General features: G+C 37.3%; 1 protein-coding gene across 3 annotated transcripts; it reads right to left on the reverse strand.

The window, feature by feature from the left end:
- Nucleotides 1-1,956: 1,956 nt before the first annotated feature.
- On the reverse strand, nt 1,957-20,693 carry mlpha (melanophilin a). Of its 3 annotated transcripts, none has more exons than XM_073852059.1 (15): nt 20,638-20,693; nt 19,837-19,964; nt 16,820-17,041; nt 16,592-16,704; nt 14,213-14,254; nt 13,971-14,032; nt 10,065-10,154; nt 9,870-9,984; nt 7,398-7,525; nt 4,880-4,963; nt 4,241-4,450; nt 3,614-3,784; nt 3,303-3,467; nt 3,136-3,207; nt 1,957-3,039 (listed from the first exon to the last, which is right to left on the reverse strand). In XM_073852059.1, the coding sequence occupies exons 2-15, from the start codon at nt 19,944-19,946 to the stop codon at nt 2,986-2,988; spliced, it is 1,638 nt and encodes a 545-aa protein (XP_073708160.1). In that variant the 5' UTR covers nt 19,947-19,964; nt 20,638-20,693; the 3' UTR covers nt 1,957-2,985. The 3 variants fall into 3 exon arrangements, with proteins under 3 accessions (XP_073708160.1, XP_073708159.1, XP_073708161.1); XM_073852058.1 differs by having other exon boundaries at nt 7,398-7,594; XM_073852060.1 differs by lacking the exon at nt 3,614-3,784 and having other exon boundaries at nt 1,959-3,039; nt 7,398-7,594.
- Nucleotides 20,694-20,701: the final 8 nt, after the last annotated feature.

Below are 20,701 nucleotides of genomic sequence, written 5' to 3' on the forward strand. Positions count from 1 at the left end.
ATCTATCTATCTATCTATCTATCTATCTATCTATCTGTCTATCTGTCTGTCTGTCTGTCTGTCTGTCTGTCTGTCTGTCTGTCTGTCTACTACACCTTGTTCCTATTTTGATTAGATGGACTGACTTATCAAAGTGTGGGCTGGTGTATTAGCTCCATCAAGAGGCTTTATTAGACAAGTACAATTTATCCCTGCTGAAAAAAACAACAACAACAACAAAAACAAAACAATAGAAACCATCACAGAAATTCTGATGGTTTCTACTATAGAGGTTGGTAGTAACAAGATATTTGGATTACGTAATCAGATTCCAAAAATTAAGTACTTGTAATTAGATTAAATTACATTTTAAAATCGTAATCAGACTACAGTTACTTTTTTATGGGTTACATGATTACATATTTAAACAAAAGCAATTATTTATTCATAATTTATTTATTCTCGCTATCTTCTCTTTTTCATATGTTACATTTTCCCTTTTCAAATTGCCCACTGCTTATATAAATTCAGAAAGTTTTTTAAGTCTTGTGGACATTTTTTCTCTGCTTTTCAACATTGCATCAGCTACTAATGAACACAAAATTTTTGAAACGAAAATATTTGAATGATCAACCATGCAATTCTGTCTTTGGAAGGATTTTGTCTTTTGAACACATTAAAATACACATATTTACAAACTTTTTGTCATCTGATCCTCGTTCACCTAATCATATATATAAATATTTTAATAACTGTCACATTTGCATGTCCATTGGTTCCATGACGTTGGTTATGGTCACATGACATGCAAATAAAATGTTTTTATTTTATTTTGACTGATTTTAAAATTTTCTTTTTATTAATTTTTTTATGATTTAATTATTAATTTTTCATAAACCTCCTGCAGTTTCTTCACAAACACCAGTTTGGGAAATCTTGACCTAATGTAATGTTTAATGCACTTCATGTTGTTAATAACAACAAATGAAATATATTTTCTTACTCTGTTTTTTCATGACAATATGATACAATACTATCCTATTTAAATCAATGTGAAACACAAAAATCAAATGTAATCTAAAAGTAGTCTGATTATATTAAAATGTGTAATGTAATGAATTACGTTAATTTTGTTATTTAATTTGGAATTTACAATTTGTAAGTAATCGACCCAGTTCTGTCTACTAAATACCATTACAAACCATCAACTTTTAACCATTAAAAATGGTTTTCTGTAGTGTGTTTTGGGACATATTCCTTTAGGTTTTAGTGATTTTAACAAGCCACCAATAGAAGACAACCAGTAGAAACACATAGGGTCCATTACAGTTTCCATTAAAACCAATACAAGTCCCATTATGAACAGTAAAACCATTAAAAATTTTGTGATGGTGGCTAATTTTTTTCCCCAGCAGTGGAGTTGCTACTGGTGCATCGTTTCCTGTCAAAATTATAATGGTCTTTGTAAAAAGAGCCCTCTATGGCTGTATGGTTGGTCCCTCTAATTACGTTAATACAATATTCATAACTACTATTGCCAGGTTCATGCTGTATATAGGATAAAACGCATAAGTCTTATCCACTAGAGGGCAGCACACTCCTCGACAATCGACCCCAAGGGGAAAGTGAATGCAGCAAGGGGGGTAAGGCCTGTTTCGGCTCGTTAACATCCAACAATGATCCCCTTCTTGTAATGGAGCCTGAAATGAACTTTTCCTTGTCTACTGCCTTTCACTTGCACCACTTCACTGCCTTGAATGAGAGATTCTATGAGAATGCTAATGGCTCGCTTTCTTCATGCATAATAGACAACCTTGGGTAGCATTATCTATAATAAAGCTGCTAATGTTCACTAAAAGACTAAAACTCTACTGAAAAAATAAATAAATAAATAACGGTCTGTCAGCCTCACCAACTGTTGTTTAAAACTAGCCAGTGGATGACTAGACTGGGAGACCAGCTAAGACCAGCAAATCAGTTTGGAGTTTAATATAATTTTTGTTTTGTTTTTGTTTTGTTTTACATGTTCTGTTTTACAATGCATTTTCTAAGGATACAAGAGGTGTTAGATTTTTAATAATGTAACATGTATAGCTTGATAAAATGACATCTTTAATTGGTATATCTCCGAAAACACTTAATGCACTACGGGGGAAAAAAAATTGACATACCAGCTTTATTATTAAAATCTTAAAGTTGGAAAGGCAATTTGAACAAAACAAGCAAGGAAAATTAAGACATTAACAGAAATTAATCTTATTTTTCTTGTCATCTATTGTCTGTAAACTATTTATTTATTTAATAGTGATTTTAGTTACAGTCAAACCAAAATTTACTCAGATACCTTCAAAATTTCTCACATTATCACAGCTTATTTGATATAGTTTAGAAAATGGTAATAAAATATGACAAAAACTCAAGAGTTGAACTGTGTCAGAACAAACTCATCTTGATAATATTAGATATCTTTGATAGAAAGGTATGTAATGAATTGCGCTGAATAGATTTTAGCTGTTAAAGCTGTTAAGTACACAATTAGATAATAATACCAATTTAGGTCACAGTTACCAAGAAATTCTTAATTTTGTTCAATCTGTGGTGTAAAAAGGTTGCATTTAACACTTAAGCAAAACATAGTCAGGTCAAAGTATCTGAATAATTTTTGGTCCAAATCTTTATCAATTTTACAGATAGTCTGCTATATGAAGAATTTTTGGGTATACTATGTCACAGTTTTCTTTATTTTGATATCCTCACTTACATAAATGAACTATAGTGTCCTGCACCCACTAGTAAAAAAATATCAATATCTGGTGTGTGAATAATTTTTGGTTTGAATGTAGATTGGGATTTGATCAAGATGACACCAAGAGTTTACTAGTTCTAACTCAGGATCAGTGTCAGAAATCTTGAACATATGATCAAGCACACAGTCAAGTAATATAGGCATATCTTGACATAGGGCATATGTAAGATGTTAAAGTTAACATGACGTCCAGTTTACACTTAAAAGTGTACTCTGTCTTGCGAAATTTTTCTTCTTTGTTGTATACTCAGTGCCTGAAAGAAAATATTAACAAAAATGAGTTCAAATCTGCAAAAATCTGGGAAAATAAATTGAATTTTACTCAAATGTATTTGTTCAGTTCAGATCACCTTTTTCTTGGCTTTATCAAATGATAACCCTTTAGCACTTAGAGCAGCTATCTTGCCCTCAATGTCCGAGACCTGATAAGATAAATACATAATCAAACATACATATATACTGACAGACATAAATAAATAATTAAATAAATAAATAGATACAGTGTATAGTAGCTCACCTCACTTTCTGTGCTCTGAACTTGGGAAGCTGCCAAAGCAACCTGTTCCTCCAGTTCAGAGAGCTCTGAATCAGTTAACGGCCCGCCATAGTGATTCTTGGCATTCTGCTCAATCTTTTTCAACTTTTTCGCCATATCGAAGGACTTCCCTGAAGTCATGTACACCTGCAGTAAAAAGGAAAGAAAGAAAATACAGAGTTCTGAACAAACATCTTGTAAACTTTAGTGAGATAAAACCGCTTTTTTATGCCATTGTCTAATCTCTCTCCTTTAAACAAACATAACAGAATCTATTAGAGGGATAAGCTTACATTTTCCTCAAGTTCCCTGTACGCATCATCAGCCTGCTTAAGATCTGTGCCCGCTAACTGAAGTCTGTCATTAGGATTTGAGGGGGCCAACTCGTTCATAGCGCTTTCAGTGGCATTAATTGTTCTTAGAATCTCAGTTGTGATGTCGCATAGGGCCGCCGCGTTGGATCTCTGAAAGCAATTAACCGAGAGAAGCCTCATCAGCATTAAAACCCTAAAAAACGACTGTAGTCAGGTATTAACATTGCTAAGGTTATAGCTAAATGAGGCATGAGTGTTGGTAATGCTTATGGTCTTTAGATAAGACACTGATAAGTTACGAAAATAACCCAGGGGAACTACAAACTTCTTTCAGCTGTTTCTTTACTATGCTAATAAAGATTTTATTGATTTGTGCTCTGGCATTCTATAAAATGTTTTAGGGATTATATGGGGAAGCTTGTGATAATTAGTTTGACTTTTAAAACTCACTTGCATTCCACTAGTCTGATAATGAGACTACCTGAATCTGCATTGATTGTTCTACAAACAAAACATTAATAAAAGACATTCAATCAGGAAAACCTTACCTTGGACAAAGATTTTTTTTGGCCTCTATGTGGACGTGTGTGTTGTCTGAGTCCTTACCTTTTGTGCTTCAGTGAGCATCTCGTCACTGGAGGAACTCAAGGGTTCTTGGGATGCGGGGACCATCGGTCCACTTAAAGCGGACCCTTTGGACTGAGGAGGCCTCTTCGGCTCATCCTCATCAGAGGAAAGCGCCTTGTCACTCATCAGCTCATCTAGTTTCTTCCTCAGCTTCTCCTCCTCCATCTGCCCTGCTGTGGGCTGGGCAGCCTACAGACATACAAAGTTAGTACTTAAAGGGATAGTTCACCTAAAAATGAAAACCCTCATGTAATTTCAAATATGTAAAACCTTTGTTCATCTTTGGAAAACACATAGCTATTTTAACAATGTCCACTACCATTCTGCGCCTTTAATGTGGTAGTTACATTGCTGTCTATGCAGGGTCAGAAAGCTCTCAGATTTCATCAAAAATATCTTAATTTGTGTTCCAAAGATGAACATAGGTCTTATGGGCTTGAAACAACATGAGGGTGAGTTATAAAGGATAGAATTTTCATTTTTGGGAGAGTTATTCATTTAATTTTAAACTCATGAGATGGACCTGAAACCTTTAGCCAAACCTTTTAGTTGGAAAGGAAGCTCTGGTATAGCCTAATAATCGAAGTCTGGAATAATCTTTTAAGTCTTCATGCATACCTGATCGGGAGGCAAAGTAATTTTTTCTTCCAGTCGATTTAAGAGACTCTCAATGGCAGACATTCTCTTGCTCAGTTCATTGATCTACCTCACAGCAACAGGTAAAAGGAAGGAACAAAAACACAAAGTTGCAGATCGATCAAATGATGAACTGGACACAATGTAGTCAGACTTAGACAGAAGGAAACCATCTAAATGTAAATCATGCATCATAATCAATCATACTACAATACCAATTCTTTCTTGAGGTGAAAAGAAATTAAAGGTTTTGAGGAAAACATTCTAAGATGTTTCTCCATAGTGGGATTCAATGGTGACCAACAGGTTGAAGGTCCTACTACGCTCTGCACGATCCCAGACAAGGAATAAAGGTCTTATCCAGCAAATCGGTCATTTTCCAAGTAACAATAATAATTATATACAGTGAGGTCAATAAGTATTTGATCACCCTGTGATTTTGCAAGTTCTCTTACTTAGAAATCATGGAGGGGTCTACAATTTTCAGCATAGGTGCATTTCCACTGTGAGAGACAGAATCTAAAACTAAAAATCCGGAAATCACATTGTATGATTTTTTAACAATTTATTTGTGAATTACTGTGTCAAATAAGTGTTTAATTTTAATATTTGGTACAGAAGCTTTTGTTAACAATTACAGAGGTCAAACGGTTCTTGTAGTTTTTCACCAGGTTTGCACACACTGCAGGAGGGATTTTGGCCCACTCCTCCGTACAGATCTTCTCTAGATCTGTCAGGTTTCGGGGCTGTCGCTGAGCAACACGGAGTTTCAGCTCCCTCCAAAGATTTTCTATTGGATTTAGGTCTGGAGACTGGCTAGGCCACTCCAGAACCTTGATATGTTTCTTACAGAGCCACTCCTTGGTTTTCCTGGCTGTGTGCTTTGGGTTATTGTCACTGAAGGAAGGAGGTTTTTGCCCAGTATGTCACAATACATGGCCCCGTTCATCCTCTCCTTAATACAGTGCAGTCGTCCTGTCCCCTGTGCAGAAAAACACCCCCAGAGCATGATGCTTCCAGCCCCATGCTTCACTGTAGGTATGGTATTATTAGGATGATAAAAAAAATTAAACAAAAGCATGCACATCAGTCTCAAATGGGTGCTCGACTAAAAAGCATCAGATGTCTGATGAAGAGCCTGCATGCTCGAAACGTCACATACGCTATGCGAAAGTTGTTTTAAAAATAAATATTTTTGATATTTTTGGAGCTTTGGTGTTGCCGACTTTACACTTTATTTTGTAATTATTGGGATGATACTCATCATTCTTCTTCCTCCAAACACGGCAAATGGAGTTAAGACGAAAAAGTTATATTTTGGTCTCATCTGACCACAGGACTTTCTCCCATGACTCCTCTGGATCATCCAGATGGTCCCTGGCAAACTTCAGACGGCCCTGGACATGGGCTGACTTAAGCAGGGGAACCTTCCGTGCGATGCAAGATTTTAAACCATGACGTCTTAGTGTATTACTGATAGTAGCCTAGGAAATGATGGTCCCAGCTCTCTTCACGGCATTGACCAGCTCCTCCCGTGTAGTTCTGGGCTGATTCTTCACCATTCTTAGCATCATTGATACCCCACGAGGAGAGATCTTCCGTGGGGCCCCAGTCCGAGGGACATTGACAGTCATCATTAGCCTCTTCCATTTTCTGACAATTGCTCCAACAGTTGTTCTTTTTTCACCAAGCTGCTTGGCAATTGCCCCGTAGCCCTTTCCAGCTTTGTGAAGGTCTACAATTTTGTCTCTTGTTTGACAGCTCTTTGGTTTTGCCCATGTTGCTACTTAGACTTTGGCTGATTGTGGGGTGCACAGGTGTCTTTATGACAGCTAACGACCTCAAACAGGTGCTACTAATTTAGAATCATGAGCAGAGTGTAGCTGGACTATTTAAAAACAAAATGACAGGTCTTTGAGGGTCAGAAATCTGGCTGATAAGCAAGTGATCAAATACTTATTTGAAACAGTAATTCACAAATAAATTGTTAAAAAATCATACAATGTGATTAACGGATTTTTATTTTTAGATTCTGTCTCTCACAGTGGAAATGCACCTATGCTGAAAATTGTAGACCCCTCCATGATTTCTAAGTAAGAGAACTTGCAAAATCACAGGGTGATCAAATACTTATTGACCTCTCTGTATATACATATATATATATATATATATATATATATATATATATATATATATATATATATATATATATATATACACTACCAGTCAAAGGTTTGGACACACTCCCCATCAAAGAGAATGGGGAAGTGTGTCCAAACTTTTGACTGGAAGTGTATATATACACTTTTTAACCACAGATGCTCGTCTTGCACTAGATCTATGATGCGCATCTTCATGCATTGCGTAATCATGGTGGAAAAGTCCCCGGTGGTTAGTTCTTTAATGTACTTGAAGAAAAACCAAATCATATCAGTATCAGTCAATGTGTTTCCTTGCTGAAATCACATGACCAGCTAAGTCACTTAAGCTCTGATCATACCGGTGGTGCACTCTGATGAATGTTTTCCTGAGATGATGCCCGACTGCGGCGTCGTGGGGGCAGCTGGTAGACAGGGTAACGAAACGTATCCTCCTCCTCTGAAGTATCCAGGTAGATCTGGCGTGGGGCTACAGAGGAGTTGATTTTAGAGAGAGAGCGAGCACGTACCATTCTGTGTTCAGAGTACATGCCATCATCTAAAAAATAAAAATAAAAAATTTGGGGACGAATTAGTTAATCTGTTTAATGTTGTTTAAAACAAAAACTCAATAGTGCACTTCACTACAATACAATAGTGCATCTTATATTATATAACTATAATTGATGTTAGCATAACATCATATTTTTAGACTATAACATTTTAAGTAGTTTAGTCATTTTTAACTCCAATCACCTGCAGGGCCGCTGCTGGCCAAATGGGTGTCCTAAGCAGAAATTTACTTTTGTGCCCCCTCCCCAAATATTACGGAAGTAAAAATAAAATAATTTAAAAAAAAAAACTACTATAGGGGCCAAAATAGAACTTTATTTCAAATTAAAGTAAATACACAAATAAATTGTATCACTTAGTGTATTTTTTTTTTTTTTTTTTTTTCAAAATTGAGTAAATAAGCGTTTCATTGATGTATGGTTTGTTATAGGACAATGTTTGTTTGTGATACAACTATTTGAAAACCTGGAAGCTGAGGGTGCAAAACAATCTAAATATCGAGAAAATCGCCTTAAAAGTTGTCCAAATGAAGTTCTCAGCAATACATATTACCAGTTTATGGTATATTTATGGTAGGAAATTAATATATATATATATATCTATATATATATATCTTCATGGAACATGATCTTAATATCCTAATGATTTTTGGCATAAAAGAAAAATATATAATTTTGACCACAAATATTCCTGTGCTACTTAAGACTGGTTTTGTGGACCAGGGTCACATATATGTATTATTACAGTGGCCTCTAGCAACCAATGCTGTGAAGCAGTTTTGAGAAAGAAACGGAACATAAAAGACCATTTTAATGTTTTAAAAGATAAAAAATATTTTCCTTGGACCGATTCATTTTGATTAGAAATTTTTGTGTATTAAAATGTCAAACCTAAAGATTTTCTTCTCTCTGTTAAACACAATAATAAAGAACAGCTGTTATATTAAACTCTGAGTGGTCACTATTGAAACTATATGTGGCCCCTGATGTATTGTATTGTAAGATTGTAGACAACAGGCTTTACTGCAGAGTATAGAAATAAAACAAACATATTAAGGAAGGAATTTTATTTCACTATTTAAAATATTTTAAATATCAATTTAAGGCAATTTGTGACCCTTTTTAAGAGCCGCAGAAGTAAAATGAACAGTATGGGTAGGATTTGACAATGTACGGTAGAATATTAAGGCATAAAATGGCATGATTTATAATTAAGATACAGCTTCACACAAAACAAAACAAAATATCTTATACAATGGAATTTCAGCCTTTATACCATTAAAATGGATAAATCGAGTTTATCATTTATTATATTTATTTAAAACATAAATATTTCTGTCTTGTTTGTAGATTTTTAGAAGGCACATTAACTTATTTTACATTTACAACTGTGTTTGCTGCATAAGAACGTAGGTCGATAATTGCAATAATTTGACCATAAACAGTTGAAAAAATGTGGAAAAGAAAAAGTCACTCTCTGTCACAAGGGGGCGCTTTAAGAGCGCTGAAATATTAAGGTTTCCCTTGTAACGGCTGTATACAAATCAGCATTAACGCTGTTTTATCAGGCAATAAATGAAAATGACAACGACATGTTTCTGAGGACAGTCGGTTCCCTTCAGATACATTCATATAAAGACATCAGTGCTGCGTTTTGACTATGAAACCTACAGCGGGCATATTTATTCAATGACATCATTGCCTTTTGAAGTTTAATCCAGCCCTATTGCGATTCTCGTCTTTCAGTCCCCAAATGTACGACCTCCTAAATTATAATTAAGTATTTTCTTATACTATTTAACATATTTAAAACTTTTTATGGCCTTAAATTTGATACAACTAAATTGAGGAGTTTTTAAGGACCTGCAGGTGCCCTCTACTTTACGATGGCCCGTTGGGCAGCCGGTGAAACATTCTGGTAGCCTGACTGGAAAACACAATAGCCCCGGGAGCGATTTTGCGAGCCCTGCATTACATTTATTTTTAAAAATAAAAATACAATAAAAAGACCAGACCCAAGGCGGAGACCTTTGACAGAAGGGCACTTTGGGCCTCTGAGCAAAAGGGGCGGGTGCCCCTTGTTTTTTGAGCAGCTGGGATGGTGCCCCCCTGGGAGTTGGTGCCCTACGCAGACTGCATACTCTGCGTATAGGGAGCGGCGGTACTGATCACCTGCATTATAACCCTAGTACATTACGAATTTATTTTCAAAATGTTATGTCAGTGATCTGTAGATGTATAAACAGAATGTGTCTGCTATACCTGGGCGCGAGAACCTGTCGAGACTTTTCCTGCGGTTCATGCGATGATGATGGTGATGGTACATGTCAGAGTTGTATTCTACATCATTCCGCTGACCTCTGTCTTCATGGATGTACTGGAGAAGAGAGAAAAGTGTCATGCCTGAGTGCCCATTTAAAGAGTGGAAGTTTATTACAAAATGAGCCTTCTCAATACCTGGACAGACTGTCTGCGAGAGTGAGTGCTATAGTCATCCATATCAAGATCCATGGGGTGGACAGAGAGAAGACGCTTAGTCTTTCGCATCTGAGAAGAAGTCAAGTTTAGCTCATAAGATTATAGACTTACAAAGTTTTAGAGAGCTTTGCTATTTGCTACTCGACTGCAACAAAAGTACCCAATAGTAGCCGATTTCTGCCACATAAAAAAAAAAATGGTGCTTCATGGTAAATTATAATTTTGTTAACACTTTACAGCAGGAGTTCTCAACTCTGGCCCTCGAGGTCCATTTTCCTGCAAAGTTTAGCTCCAACCCTAATCAAACATACCTGAACAAGCTAATCAAGCTCTTCATCATTACTAGAAAGTTACAGGCAGGTGAGTTTGATCAAGGTTGGAGGTAAACTCTGCAGGAAAGTGGACCTCGAGGGCCAGACTTGAGAACCTCTGCTTTACAGTAAGGTTCATGTCAAGCCCCGTTGGACTATCTGTGTTAGTTTTGCCTATTGTCACACTCGCGTTGGACTGTTTAGTTGGTTTCTACCTCTTGTGCCCATATTTGTTTGTTCCTGTCTTTATTAGTTATCACCTAGACCTGTCAATGTCTCATTACCCTGTCTATATTAGTTAATTCAGTGCAGTGTTTCTTTGCCCGATCTCAAGGCTACTTTGGTATGTGTTTCACTGGCTGTTGGATTTACCTGTTGTGGATACTATTAAAAGGATTTATTATTGTATTTCGTCTTCGTGTGCTTCATTCTCTACTCACACACCATGACAGAAGATCGGGCCAACAAAAGTGAAGCGACGAAATTTCCCCGCGTTTTGTTTTATTTTCTGTTTATCTCCTTTGTTAGGAATCATCCTGTCATCCCATCTTCCTCCTCATGCTGGAGCAGAGGAGCCTTTCCCTCGAGGACCATTCTAAACTGTTTGTGGAGATCGCCAGCCTTACTCACTACCCGGACTACTGCCTCTGCACTTTCTACAAGACCAGCCTGAGCGCAGAGTGCAGAGCGCGGTTTTCTGAAGATGGTTCTCGGGGAAATTTTGCTGCCTATATTGAGTGGGTGCTGAGCCAGAGCCAGAGCCCACCACATGCACAATGCAACTGAGCCATTGCCAAAGGGAGCAACAGCGAGGAAAATCGCCACAGATCCCGAGCTAATTCAGTCCGATCAGGTACGAGAGCCAGCCACAGTGTCCGCAACGGTGGATGTATCAGTGAGGCATGAGGGTGCTGAGCACCACCCACTGCACCGCCGCTAAGGGTGAGCAAAATCTGGATCTGGGAATATCATATATGGAACAAGATTTTATTGATTTTACTAAGTATATAGAAATGGAACTACCTGTCTACCTTGAACTGTCTACCTGCCTAAATTTCCCACCCACCCTCCTTCTGTTATCTCCATCTAGCAGCCCTGCTGCTTCAGCTCTACCACCGCTGTCTCCTGACAGCCCCTCAGCTCACCCTCAGCCCACCATCTATGCGGTGGGCTCATCGCAGGTCTGCCAGTCTCCATCTGCGTCATGACTGGAGGATCCCTCGCCTTTGCCTCCAGCCTCAGAGTCCCGGACTCCGTCTCGGCCCTCTGACCCTACCCTGGCTCTCAGCTCCCTCGTCTCCACCGTTGCCCATCGGCCCACCAGCTCCACCGGGCTCCCTCATCCCTCCGGCTCCGCCTTGGTCAGTCGTCATCCAGCCATCGCCTCAGGACTCCACTCCTCAGGCTGCGCCTCGTCGCTCCGTCCCACCGGCTCAGTTGGGCTCCTCCCTCCCTCCGCCTCCACCTCAGTCCTCTGTCGCTTTGGCTCCGCCGTGGACCTCCAGATCTCTGCCTCGGTCACCAGAGCCTTGGGCTCCGTCTTGGCCCTCTGGATCCTTGCTGTCGTGTGGGATTATCCGCTCTCCGTCTCCGCCTCAGGCTCCATCTACTCCGTCTTCGTCTGTCAGCCCCTGGAGTCATCAGCCCTTTCTCCACCATGGCTCCTCCCTCCGTCGGCTCCGCCGTGGGCTACCATCATGGCTGCGGCCTGGGTCTCACCTGGCTCCTCCTGCTCCGGGTCCCTTCTGTGCCCCTCCTGGCTCCTCCCTCTGTCTGATCCACCTTAGACCCTTCTGTCTCCTCCATGGCCCCTCCCTCCGTCAGATCCACCCTGGACTTTGTTCTTCGTCCTCCTCCCGGATGTCCATCCTCCGCCCAAACCTCCTCCAGTACAGAATTCCTGATTCCATCTCACTTCCATCTCCAACGGGCAGTCCCGAGGCTTTAGGACACGCGTCATTCTGTCATTTCCATTTGTTTTTCCACCCGGGACTTCTGCCTCTGGCTGCCCAGTAAGAAGCTACTCCCCTCCGTCCATCCATTTCCTCTTTTCCACGGCGTGAGGCCGCACCTTCCGGGAGAGGGAAGTAACCCGTTGGAGTGTCTGTGATGGTTTTGCCCATTATCACACCCCTGTTGGAGTGTTTACTTGGTTTCTCCCACTTGTGCCCATATTTGGTTGTTCCTGTCTTTATTAGTTGTCACCTACACTTGTCAATGTCTCATTACCCGGTTTATATTAGTTAATTCAGTTCAGTGTTTCTTTGCCCTATCTCAAGGTTACTTTGGTGTGTGTTTCCCTGCCTGTTGGATTTACCTGTTGTGGATACTATTAAAAGGATTTATTATTGTATTTCGTCTTTGTGCACCTTGTTCTCTACGCACACACCGTGACAGTTCATTAGATAACATTAGTAACATTAGTAACTACTTCAGTTAACACGATGGGTCTTCATTAGGCCATATTGGCCGCACCGAATGTAAACAACGTCACTGAACTGAATGGAACTTGCAAATTTGGCCGATTATTGCTGCTGAAAATGGTAAATTATTGTCATGTTTTGAGCTGTACTAATCGAACGGGAAAAACATTTGGATTACTATAGACTGCCAAAAGTTATAACAAATCAAGGAAAAGGGTGCAAAAACTGAGGAACTGTCTGTTTGTGGTAAGTCAAACTAAACCAGGACAATAACCTTGACAACATTCGTGTTTGTTCTTATCATTTCCGGTCAGATAGATTAAATATTAGGTTAATATCTTTATTAATCCTGTTTGTATGTATCTTTAGCACCTATTAACTTTAGTTTGTCAAACTATTGTACCCTTTCCTGTACTGCCAATATGGCCGCGCATCCGGGTAACTGCCCAAACCGTGGCGTAAGTGCAAACCCTCTATACTCCATACATGAACTAACAATGAACAACTGCATTTTCACTAACTAAAATGAACAAAGATTAATAAAAACTGCTCGTTCATTGTTAGTTAATACAATATTAGACATTAACTAATGAAACTTATGGCTTTATCTCATAATTTCAGTCTTTACCTCATAATGACGTAGTATGTTTAATTAGTTTAATTTATCTCATACTTATGAATTATTACAGTGAATAAATACAGTGTAATTTCTTCTTTTTACATCATAGAATGACTTTATCTCATAATTAAAAATGTTATTTTGACTTTTTATCTCATAATTATGATTTACCAATTATGATTTCTTTCCTTACATGGCAGAAAATGGCTTTCATAGGGTATTGGTCCCTTTACAAACTGCACAAATTGACATAAGTAACATGGCAAGATATGAGACTTATAATATGTTATAACTATGAGGAGTATAATCCATGGTAACTGAAGTTAATGCAAAGTGTTCATTGCGTTATAAATAATCATACTCTTAAAAGCTATAACACATTAAAACTGTTCTTATGAATACTCATGAGATGATACAACATATTATAAAGTTTTTTATAATGCATCATGCATTCATTATAATGTCTTAAGAATACCCTTATAATGTATTATAAATACAGGCTTCATAGAAAGTGTTACCAAATTTTGTCTACCTGTTTATAACGTTGAGCTTCAGATGCATCCAAATGTTCCTCATCGTGACCATTATACACATCTAAAAATAAAACATATTATATATTACAGTGGAACACTGTTGGAAAGGGTTTCCATAGTTTCAATACTGATAAATGTTAACAAAGCTTGGACAAGTGCCCACAGTTTTGCTCTGTGACAGCACCAGCTATGTTTTCATGTTGTTTCCTTCGCAACACCATGAATGTATTTGTGTACTCACTGCGGACATCAGGCATGCTCTGTGTGTCATCATCACGGTGACCTAAAGAAACAAAGGACAATAACATGAGTTCTGGTCATGTGCATATGAGAATACAAGGGGAAAAAATTACATTCTTGAGTATTTAACTCATTTATCAGGTATTTTAAACAAATTAAATATTTGAGTAATTACTGTTGATTAAAATTGTTGTGCATAATACCACAACAACATAATAAGAAAAAATACACTAAACATATAACGGTAAAAACATAGAACATTAATAGTTTTACAGCTGTAAACAGTTGTCACTTCAGACAGCTTCAAACTTGGGGTAAAAAATCTACACCTCCATTTGTGCATTCAGCCAAGGTTTCTCAATTTTGTGTTTAACATGTCCTGTCGTGCAAGTCTATAAACAACATCAGCAAGTTCTACAGTGCCCAGACACAGCATGTGACCCAGTTATGGCCTCAGCACTTGGGACACAGCCTCTAGACAGAGTTCTTTGAATTCAACTGACTGATAAACAAATCCACTTGGCAAATAAATACACACAGACATCTAACGATAACACATGGGTCTAACCATTGCTGCAACTTGCTGTTCTTTATCTGAAAAGTAGTATATACAGGCTTTGCATATTTAAACTGATCATTGATGATCATTCATGTTAAGCTGATGAGAGTAATGTTTGGAAAAATGTGCTGAAAGTGCGTATTTTAAGTATCATGCTGAAATTACTGCCTTAGTTATTTAATACTAGCGGAAGTCTGAAAATAATATACAGTTGAGGTCAAAAGTTTACATACACCTTGCAGAATGTGCAAAATGTTAATTATTTCCCTGGTGAAAAAAAACCCAGCTAAAACCAGCCTAGGCTGGTTGGCTGGTTTTAGCTGGTCAACCAGCCTGGTTTTAGCTGGTCAGCAGGCTGGTTTTAGAGGGGTTTTGGCCACTTTTCCAGCCTGGCCAGGCTGGTCAGGCTGGTCTTAGCTGGTCAGGCTGGGAAACCACCAGCTAAAACCAGCTAAATGAAAAATGACCCCGTTCAAATGTTTACATACGCTTGGTTATTATATATGTTGTTACCTGAATGATCTACAGCTGTTTTTATTTTATTTATTTTTATATAAGTGTTAAGGTTTTTTCTTTACTTTTTTAAGTGATAGTTGTTGATGAGTCCCTTGTTTGTCCTGAACAGTTAAACTGCCTGCTGTTCTTCAGAAAAATCTTTCAGGTCCAACAAATTATTTGGTTTTCCAACAATGATTGTATGATTTTGAGATCCATTTTTTTGACACTGAGGGATTCGTATGCAACTACTACAGAAGGTTAAAATGCTCACTGATGCTCCAGAAGGAAAAACGATGCATTAGGAGCCAGGGGTGTAAACTTTTGAACAGAATGAAGATGTGTACATTTTTCTTATTTTGCCTAAATATCATATGTTTTCATTTAGTACTGCCTTTTAGAAGCTACAGAAGATACTTACATCTTTCCCAGAAGACAAAATATGTTAAATTTACCCTGATCTTCAAATTTAAAAAGTTGAATGCAATGCTCTTAATGCATCGTGTTTCTTTCTGAAGCATCAGTAAGCATTCAAGCCTTCTGTAATAGTTACATATGAGTCCCTTAGTTGTACTCAGTGTCAAAAGAATTTGTGGGACTTTTCTGAAGAATAGTGGGCTGTTTAACAGTTCAGGACAAACAAGGGACTCGTGAACAACTATCACAAAACAAAACAAAACAAAAAAACACACCCACAGCTGTGGATCATTCAGGTAACACCAATATTAAGAATCAAGCGTATGTAAACTTTTGAACAGGGTAATTTTTATAAATTCAACTATTATTTTCTTTTGTGGACTATATGTAAACATCTTTTATATTAAATATCTTATTCAGGTCAGTACTAAATAAAAAATAACATGCATTTTGTATGATCTCTCTCATTTAGATAAAATAATTCACATTTTGCAGATTCTGCAAGGTGTATATAAAGTTTTGACCTCAACTGTATATTTACTTTCATTAATTTAGCAGGCGTTTCGCCCCAAATGACTATACAGCTAAAATTATAAAATAAGTTTAACTGAAATCAACATTTCATGGTGAGTATCTAATAGGTGGGTTAGAAGTGTAATAACTGTACAGTTAGCCAGTCATTACTGCTAAATAAACTCCTTCAGGATGATATAACACCCCTCTATCCCAAGGCCTAATTATCATGCCAGTGTTTTGTGTTAATGACTGGCTGACTGTACATTATCTCATCCTAACACTCACTTGCTTGCATAACCACTTAAAATGACTAGTGATACTGAAAGAGGATGATGATGTGACAGCTCATGTGGACACAATAAAGGTTATCAGGAGGTTTTTAATAGCACTCACCCTCTTCATTTAATCTCTTGTACAGTGACCTCATCACTTTTGCGCTGCCAAACCGTTTGAAGCGGGAGCGTACATTGTCATGGTACCACCCCAAGGTTCCAATTTTCAGGACCCTGCATATACAAACAGTTGTTATGTAAAGATGTCATCTTATTATACACCTACCTAAGTGTATGAGCTGTAAATCTTTTTTTCCAAATGTAATCCAGTGTTTGAGCTTTTTCTAACCTGGACATGCGGCAGGGGTCGCATACCCAGCCACGCTCCTTCTTGTTGTAGCGGCTACAGGTCTTGCAGGTGTAGAGTTTGCAGTCTATACATTGCCGTTTGCTGTTCACCAGGAACTTAAAGGGCTGCAGGCAGCGGATACAGTGAGAGTCAGTCAGGTTCGATTGAGAACCCAGGAGTTCCCTCTTTGTTTCTTCCTTATCGATCTTAGATTTAAGCTCCCTGTGGTGCAATACAAACAAACAGACAAGCAAATGATATAGTGTACATGATTGTGTCACTGAAATAAGCTTTGTGGTCTTAATGGTTGAGAATTAGGTTGCTTTCTGGAAGCAGGTTTGGCTTAGCCCTACTAAAACCAATTTCTAACATAATTTAATATTAATCATTAGTTTTATTAAAGCCGCGTAACCGCTGATCCTATTTCCTATTACGGATGCAGAATATGTCTGTACTACTGTCAGCCAATATTAGAGATTTTTTAATTCATCTCTATTGGAAAATATATTATTTACAGAGATTATTGCTTCTATTTTAATTTTTAAATTGCATTTGTCTTTATTAGTTTTCACTAGTGCTGGGCAGTTGGATCAAAAATCCATATCACCAGTTTATAACGTTTTTTCCCCCTCTTACTGTTCCTGTATGTGAATCAGAATGCATGAAACACTTGCAGAACCATATTTTAATCGCAATCCAAACAAACATGTTACATGTAGCATGAGCAGTATTTGATGAATATTGCATTGTATAATTTCATAATATAAAGCAAAAAACAGAATGGTCTGACTGTAGCTTTGAGAAATTATAATACATAAAACATCTCTTCACAAAACAAAAACAGCAGACGGGCTGAATGAAAATGCAAATTCATACAGCAGGTGGCACTTGCGGAACAGCAGCGATGCAGTGTTTCTTTAGTTACTGCTGTAAACTAAACTTTTCTGAAGAATTTCAGTTCCCCTCAGAGATATATTTACATAAGTCCCCATTTAGGATTTTCTTCTTTCTATGTTTTTGCGCATTGTGAAGTGAGTTTTATCTGCCGAATAACGGTTATTATTTTCTCCTCTTTGCATTTGTTTTAAGCGTGTCTGGCCTCTGTTAACTGCAGTTTATAGTTGGTTTATTTCCTCAGTATAAAGGCCTTTCCACACTGGGCGTGGAAAAGCGAAAACGAATATTGTACGCAGTGACGCGCTGGAATAAAATAAATGCTTCCACATTGACCACGAACATTCGCGCACCGAAAAAGTGAATGTTTTTTTTAACAACCAGTCCAACTAATTTTTTCAGTTTCGCAAAGCATAACATCACGTACACGGAGCAGCTGCTGTTTCACAAAAGGACGAGAGTGGTGGTGCTGTTTCGAAACCAGTGTAAACAAACACAGAAGAAAAGTATTCCTAAATAGAAGAGGATGCGCTCTTTTTATCATCGCATCTTAGAACAGATGGTTATTCTCACATGTACTTAGTATAATTTCTATTAATTCTCCACTGAATTATGTGATCTGGAGGAGAACACTGTTAGTTTTCGTCCATGTGCGTGAGTGTTACATGATTTAGAGTGCGTTCACTCTCTATTAAAAAATGTATTGAAAAAATTATTGAAACCTTTTTCTACTGTTCTACACATGAAATATGAAAGCAAACAGGCATACGATTATGCTATATATTTTCTGTATCTGTTTTGTATGCAGCTTATGATATTTTTATAGCAATAAAGGATGTTTATGATAATAAGCAGTGTGGAGTTATTAAACATACAAAGAGTGCATGTCTGCCTATTATAGAATCAAAATCACCTGCAGATCACAATCAGAAGTTATTACAAGCACTCAGTGGACGATAGTAAATCCAAATACAAGATACATATCTAAGGAAAAATGTATTGTTGGTCGTGCTCAGTGTGGAAAGGCCTTAAGAGTTAGTCGTGTGTGTTATTAATAGTGCTCTAATTATTAGTCAGAAGTGTATGCAGTTAAATGCGATCCTGTCAACTCACAACACTTGCTAAGTTGGTTTTAGTTTTTAGTTTAGTTTTTACCATGTGCGTAATTCAAACCGGTTCACAGTAAATCTCCCAGCACTATTTTTTTTTTTTTTTTTACTTCAATTATTATTTAATGACACTAATAATTTACAAACCATGTTAAATATAATCTATAAGAAAAATTCACAGTGATTAGGAATTTTTCATATCATACATTATAATGTTGTGATGCCTAAATTCAGTTGTAATATTTAAATTGACTAATTTCATTTTCCATTCCATTCCAGTTTCCCTCTTTTTTAGTTTTCCATGTTTGGCTTATTTGAACATAACATTGCAGAATGATTTACTATGTTCTATAACATTAAAATAATTGAAGGATTATCAACTCTGCCAAAATTTTAAGTGCATCTTTCAATTTTATCTCAAGTGCTTAAAGGTCTGTGAATGTTGTGAATGCAATGCTTTCAAAACATCAGTAAGTCACACAAAGTTCAATTGAATTTTCCAGTATATTCACCATAAAATCAGCATCAGAACACATAATGGGTGTTGTAAAATAGTATGATCAAAAACTTGTATTCAAGCAATATTTATCTGTCCTTGCCAAAAAATAGAAAAGAACATCATCTTCCAAATAACAATTCAGTAGCCATACAGAGACCTCCTTGTACAAAAAGTATAGAGCTCTGGGGCATCATGTTTTCCCAGCCAGTGGAATGGTGTGATCAGGCCTTGTGACTGTGCCATGATCATCATGATGTCTTTACAACAGCGGCCTTTCACATTTTATGGTCTTTCTCATAATCTTGTTCCCCTGGCATTTACTATAGATAGAGTATGATATATAGACAAATATCAAAGAAATTACGCAATGTAGGTCTTTTAGAGTCAGTGCTGGCTGGCTCCAATGACAGATTACTAATGTTAACCAATTAACCAGTGTTAAATCATGTAAGATGTGTCTCTATGGTGATAATATAAAGTTTATTAATGTTAATAATGTAAATTAAAGTCTTTACCCAAGCCTCTCCTCTTCCTTCTTCCTGAGGACCATGTCTCTTTGAATGACTTCCCACACATGTTTGGCCTCCTCTTCTGTTAGTCTGGACAGGTCCAACTTCTTGTCCATATTCGGAGCTTAGTTGATCTTTTTTTTTAATGAAATTAACAGTAAATGTGACATATATAAGAAGTCTAAAGATAATGTGACTACATTAGATAACAGGTTTCAACTGCAACATGGTCATATGAAGCACTGCAGTCATAATTATAATCAAAAGTTTATTCACTGGGTGTGACTGTTTTCATCCCAGTCTCAGCAGCTCCTTTAATTAAATAAAGATACATTTAGACACTCTCAAAATGTCTACCAAATAAATAATATGTTTGTGAATTCCATTCTATTCATTAACTACTGATAATTAAAATTAGTGCTAACACAACAACTGCAATATCATAAACAAACAAACAAAGATTCTGACGTTTTTTTTTTGTTTTGTTTTTTTTTTTATCAGTGATGGCACAACACCACTGCTGTGTGTAAATACTGGTGTTATTCTTATTCATAGTACATTGATTGTCATGGCTCCTCGTAGATACAGCATTCATGACGCGATCATGTAATAATGAAATTAATCAAGTCTGACAGATATCTGCTGCAATTGTTAGAAAGTCATGCAAAATCACAATGTGACAGCATACATGCACTCACTTTAATGGCAGAAAGAACTAATTATTTAATAAATGATTTACCTATTAAAACATTAAAAAACAGACTTACAGAAATAGTTTTAGTAAGTGATAAAGAAGATTTTATTTACCTTGCTTGCAGACAAGTAGCTGCTCTTGCCAAGTCTGTCAGGATGAGGCAGAAAATGTGAGGAC

This window comes from Garra rufa, chromosome 12, assembly GCF_049309525.1.
Source record: "Garra rufa chromosome 12, GarRuf1.0, whole genome shotgun sequence".
Classification (NCBI taxonomy): Eukaryota; Metazoa; Chordata; class Actinopteri; order Cypriniformes; family Cyprinidae; genus Garra; species Garra rufa.

What these genes read in the sequence shown, in the direction of transcription:
- mlpha (XM_073852058.1), bottom strand. Translation starts at nt 19,946, where the DNA reads ATGGACAAGAAGTTGGACCTGTCCAGACTAACAGAAGAGGAGGCCAAA. An exon ending in AAGGAAGAGGAGAGGCTTGG is followed by an intron (nt 17,042 to 19,836) that starts GTAAAGACTTTA and finishes ATTGCACCACAG; the next exon opens with GGAGCTTAAATCTAAGATCG. An exon ending in TTACTTTGCCTCCCGATCAG is followed by an intron (nt 4,451 to 4,879) that starts GTATGCATGAAG and finishes GTATGTCTGTAG; the next exon opens with GCTGCCCAGCCCACAGCAGG.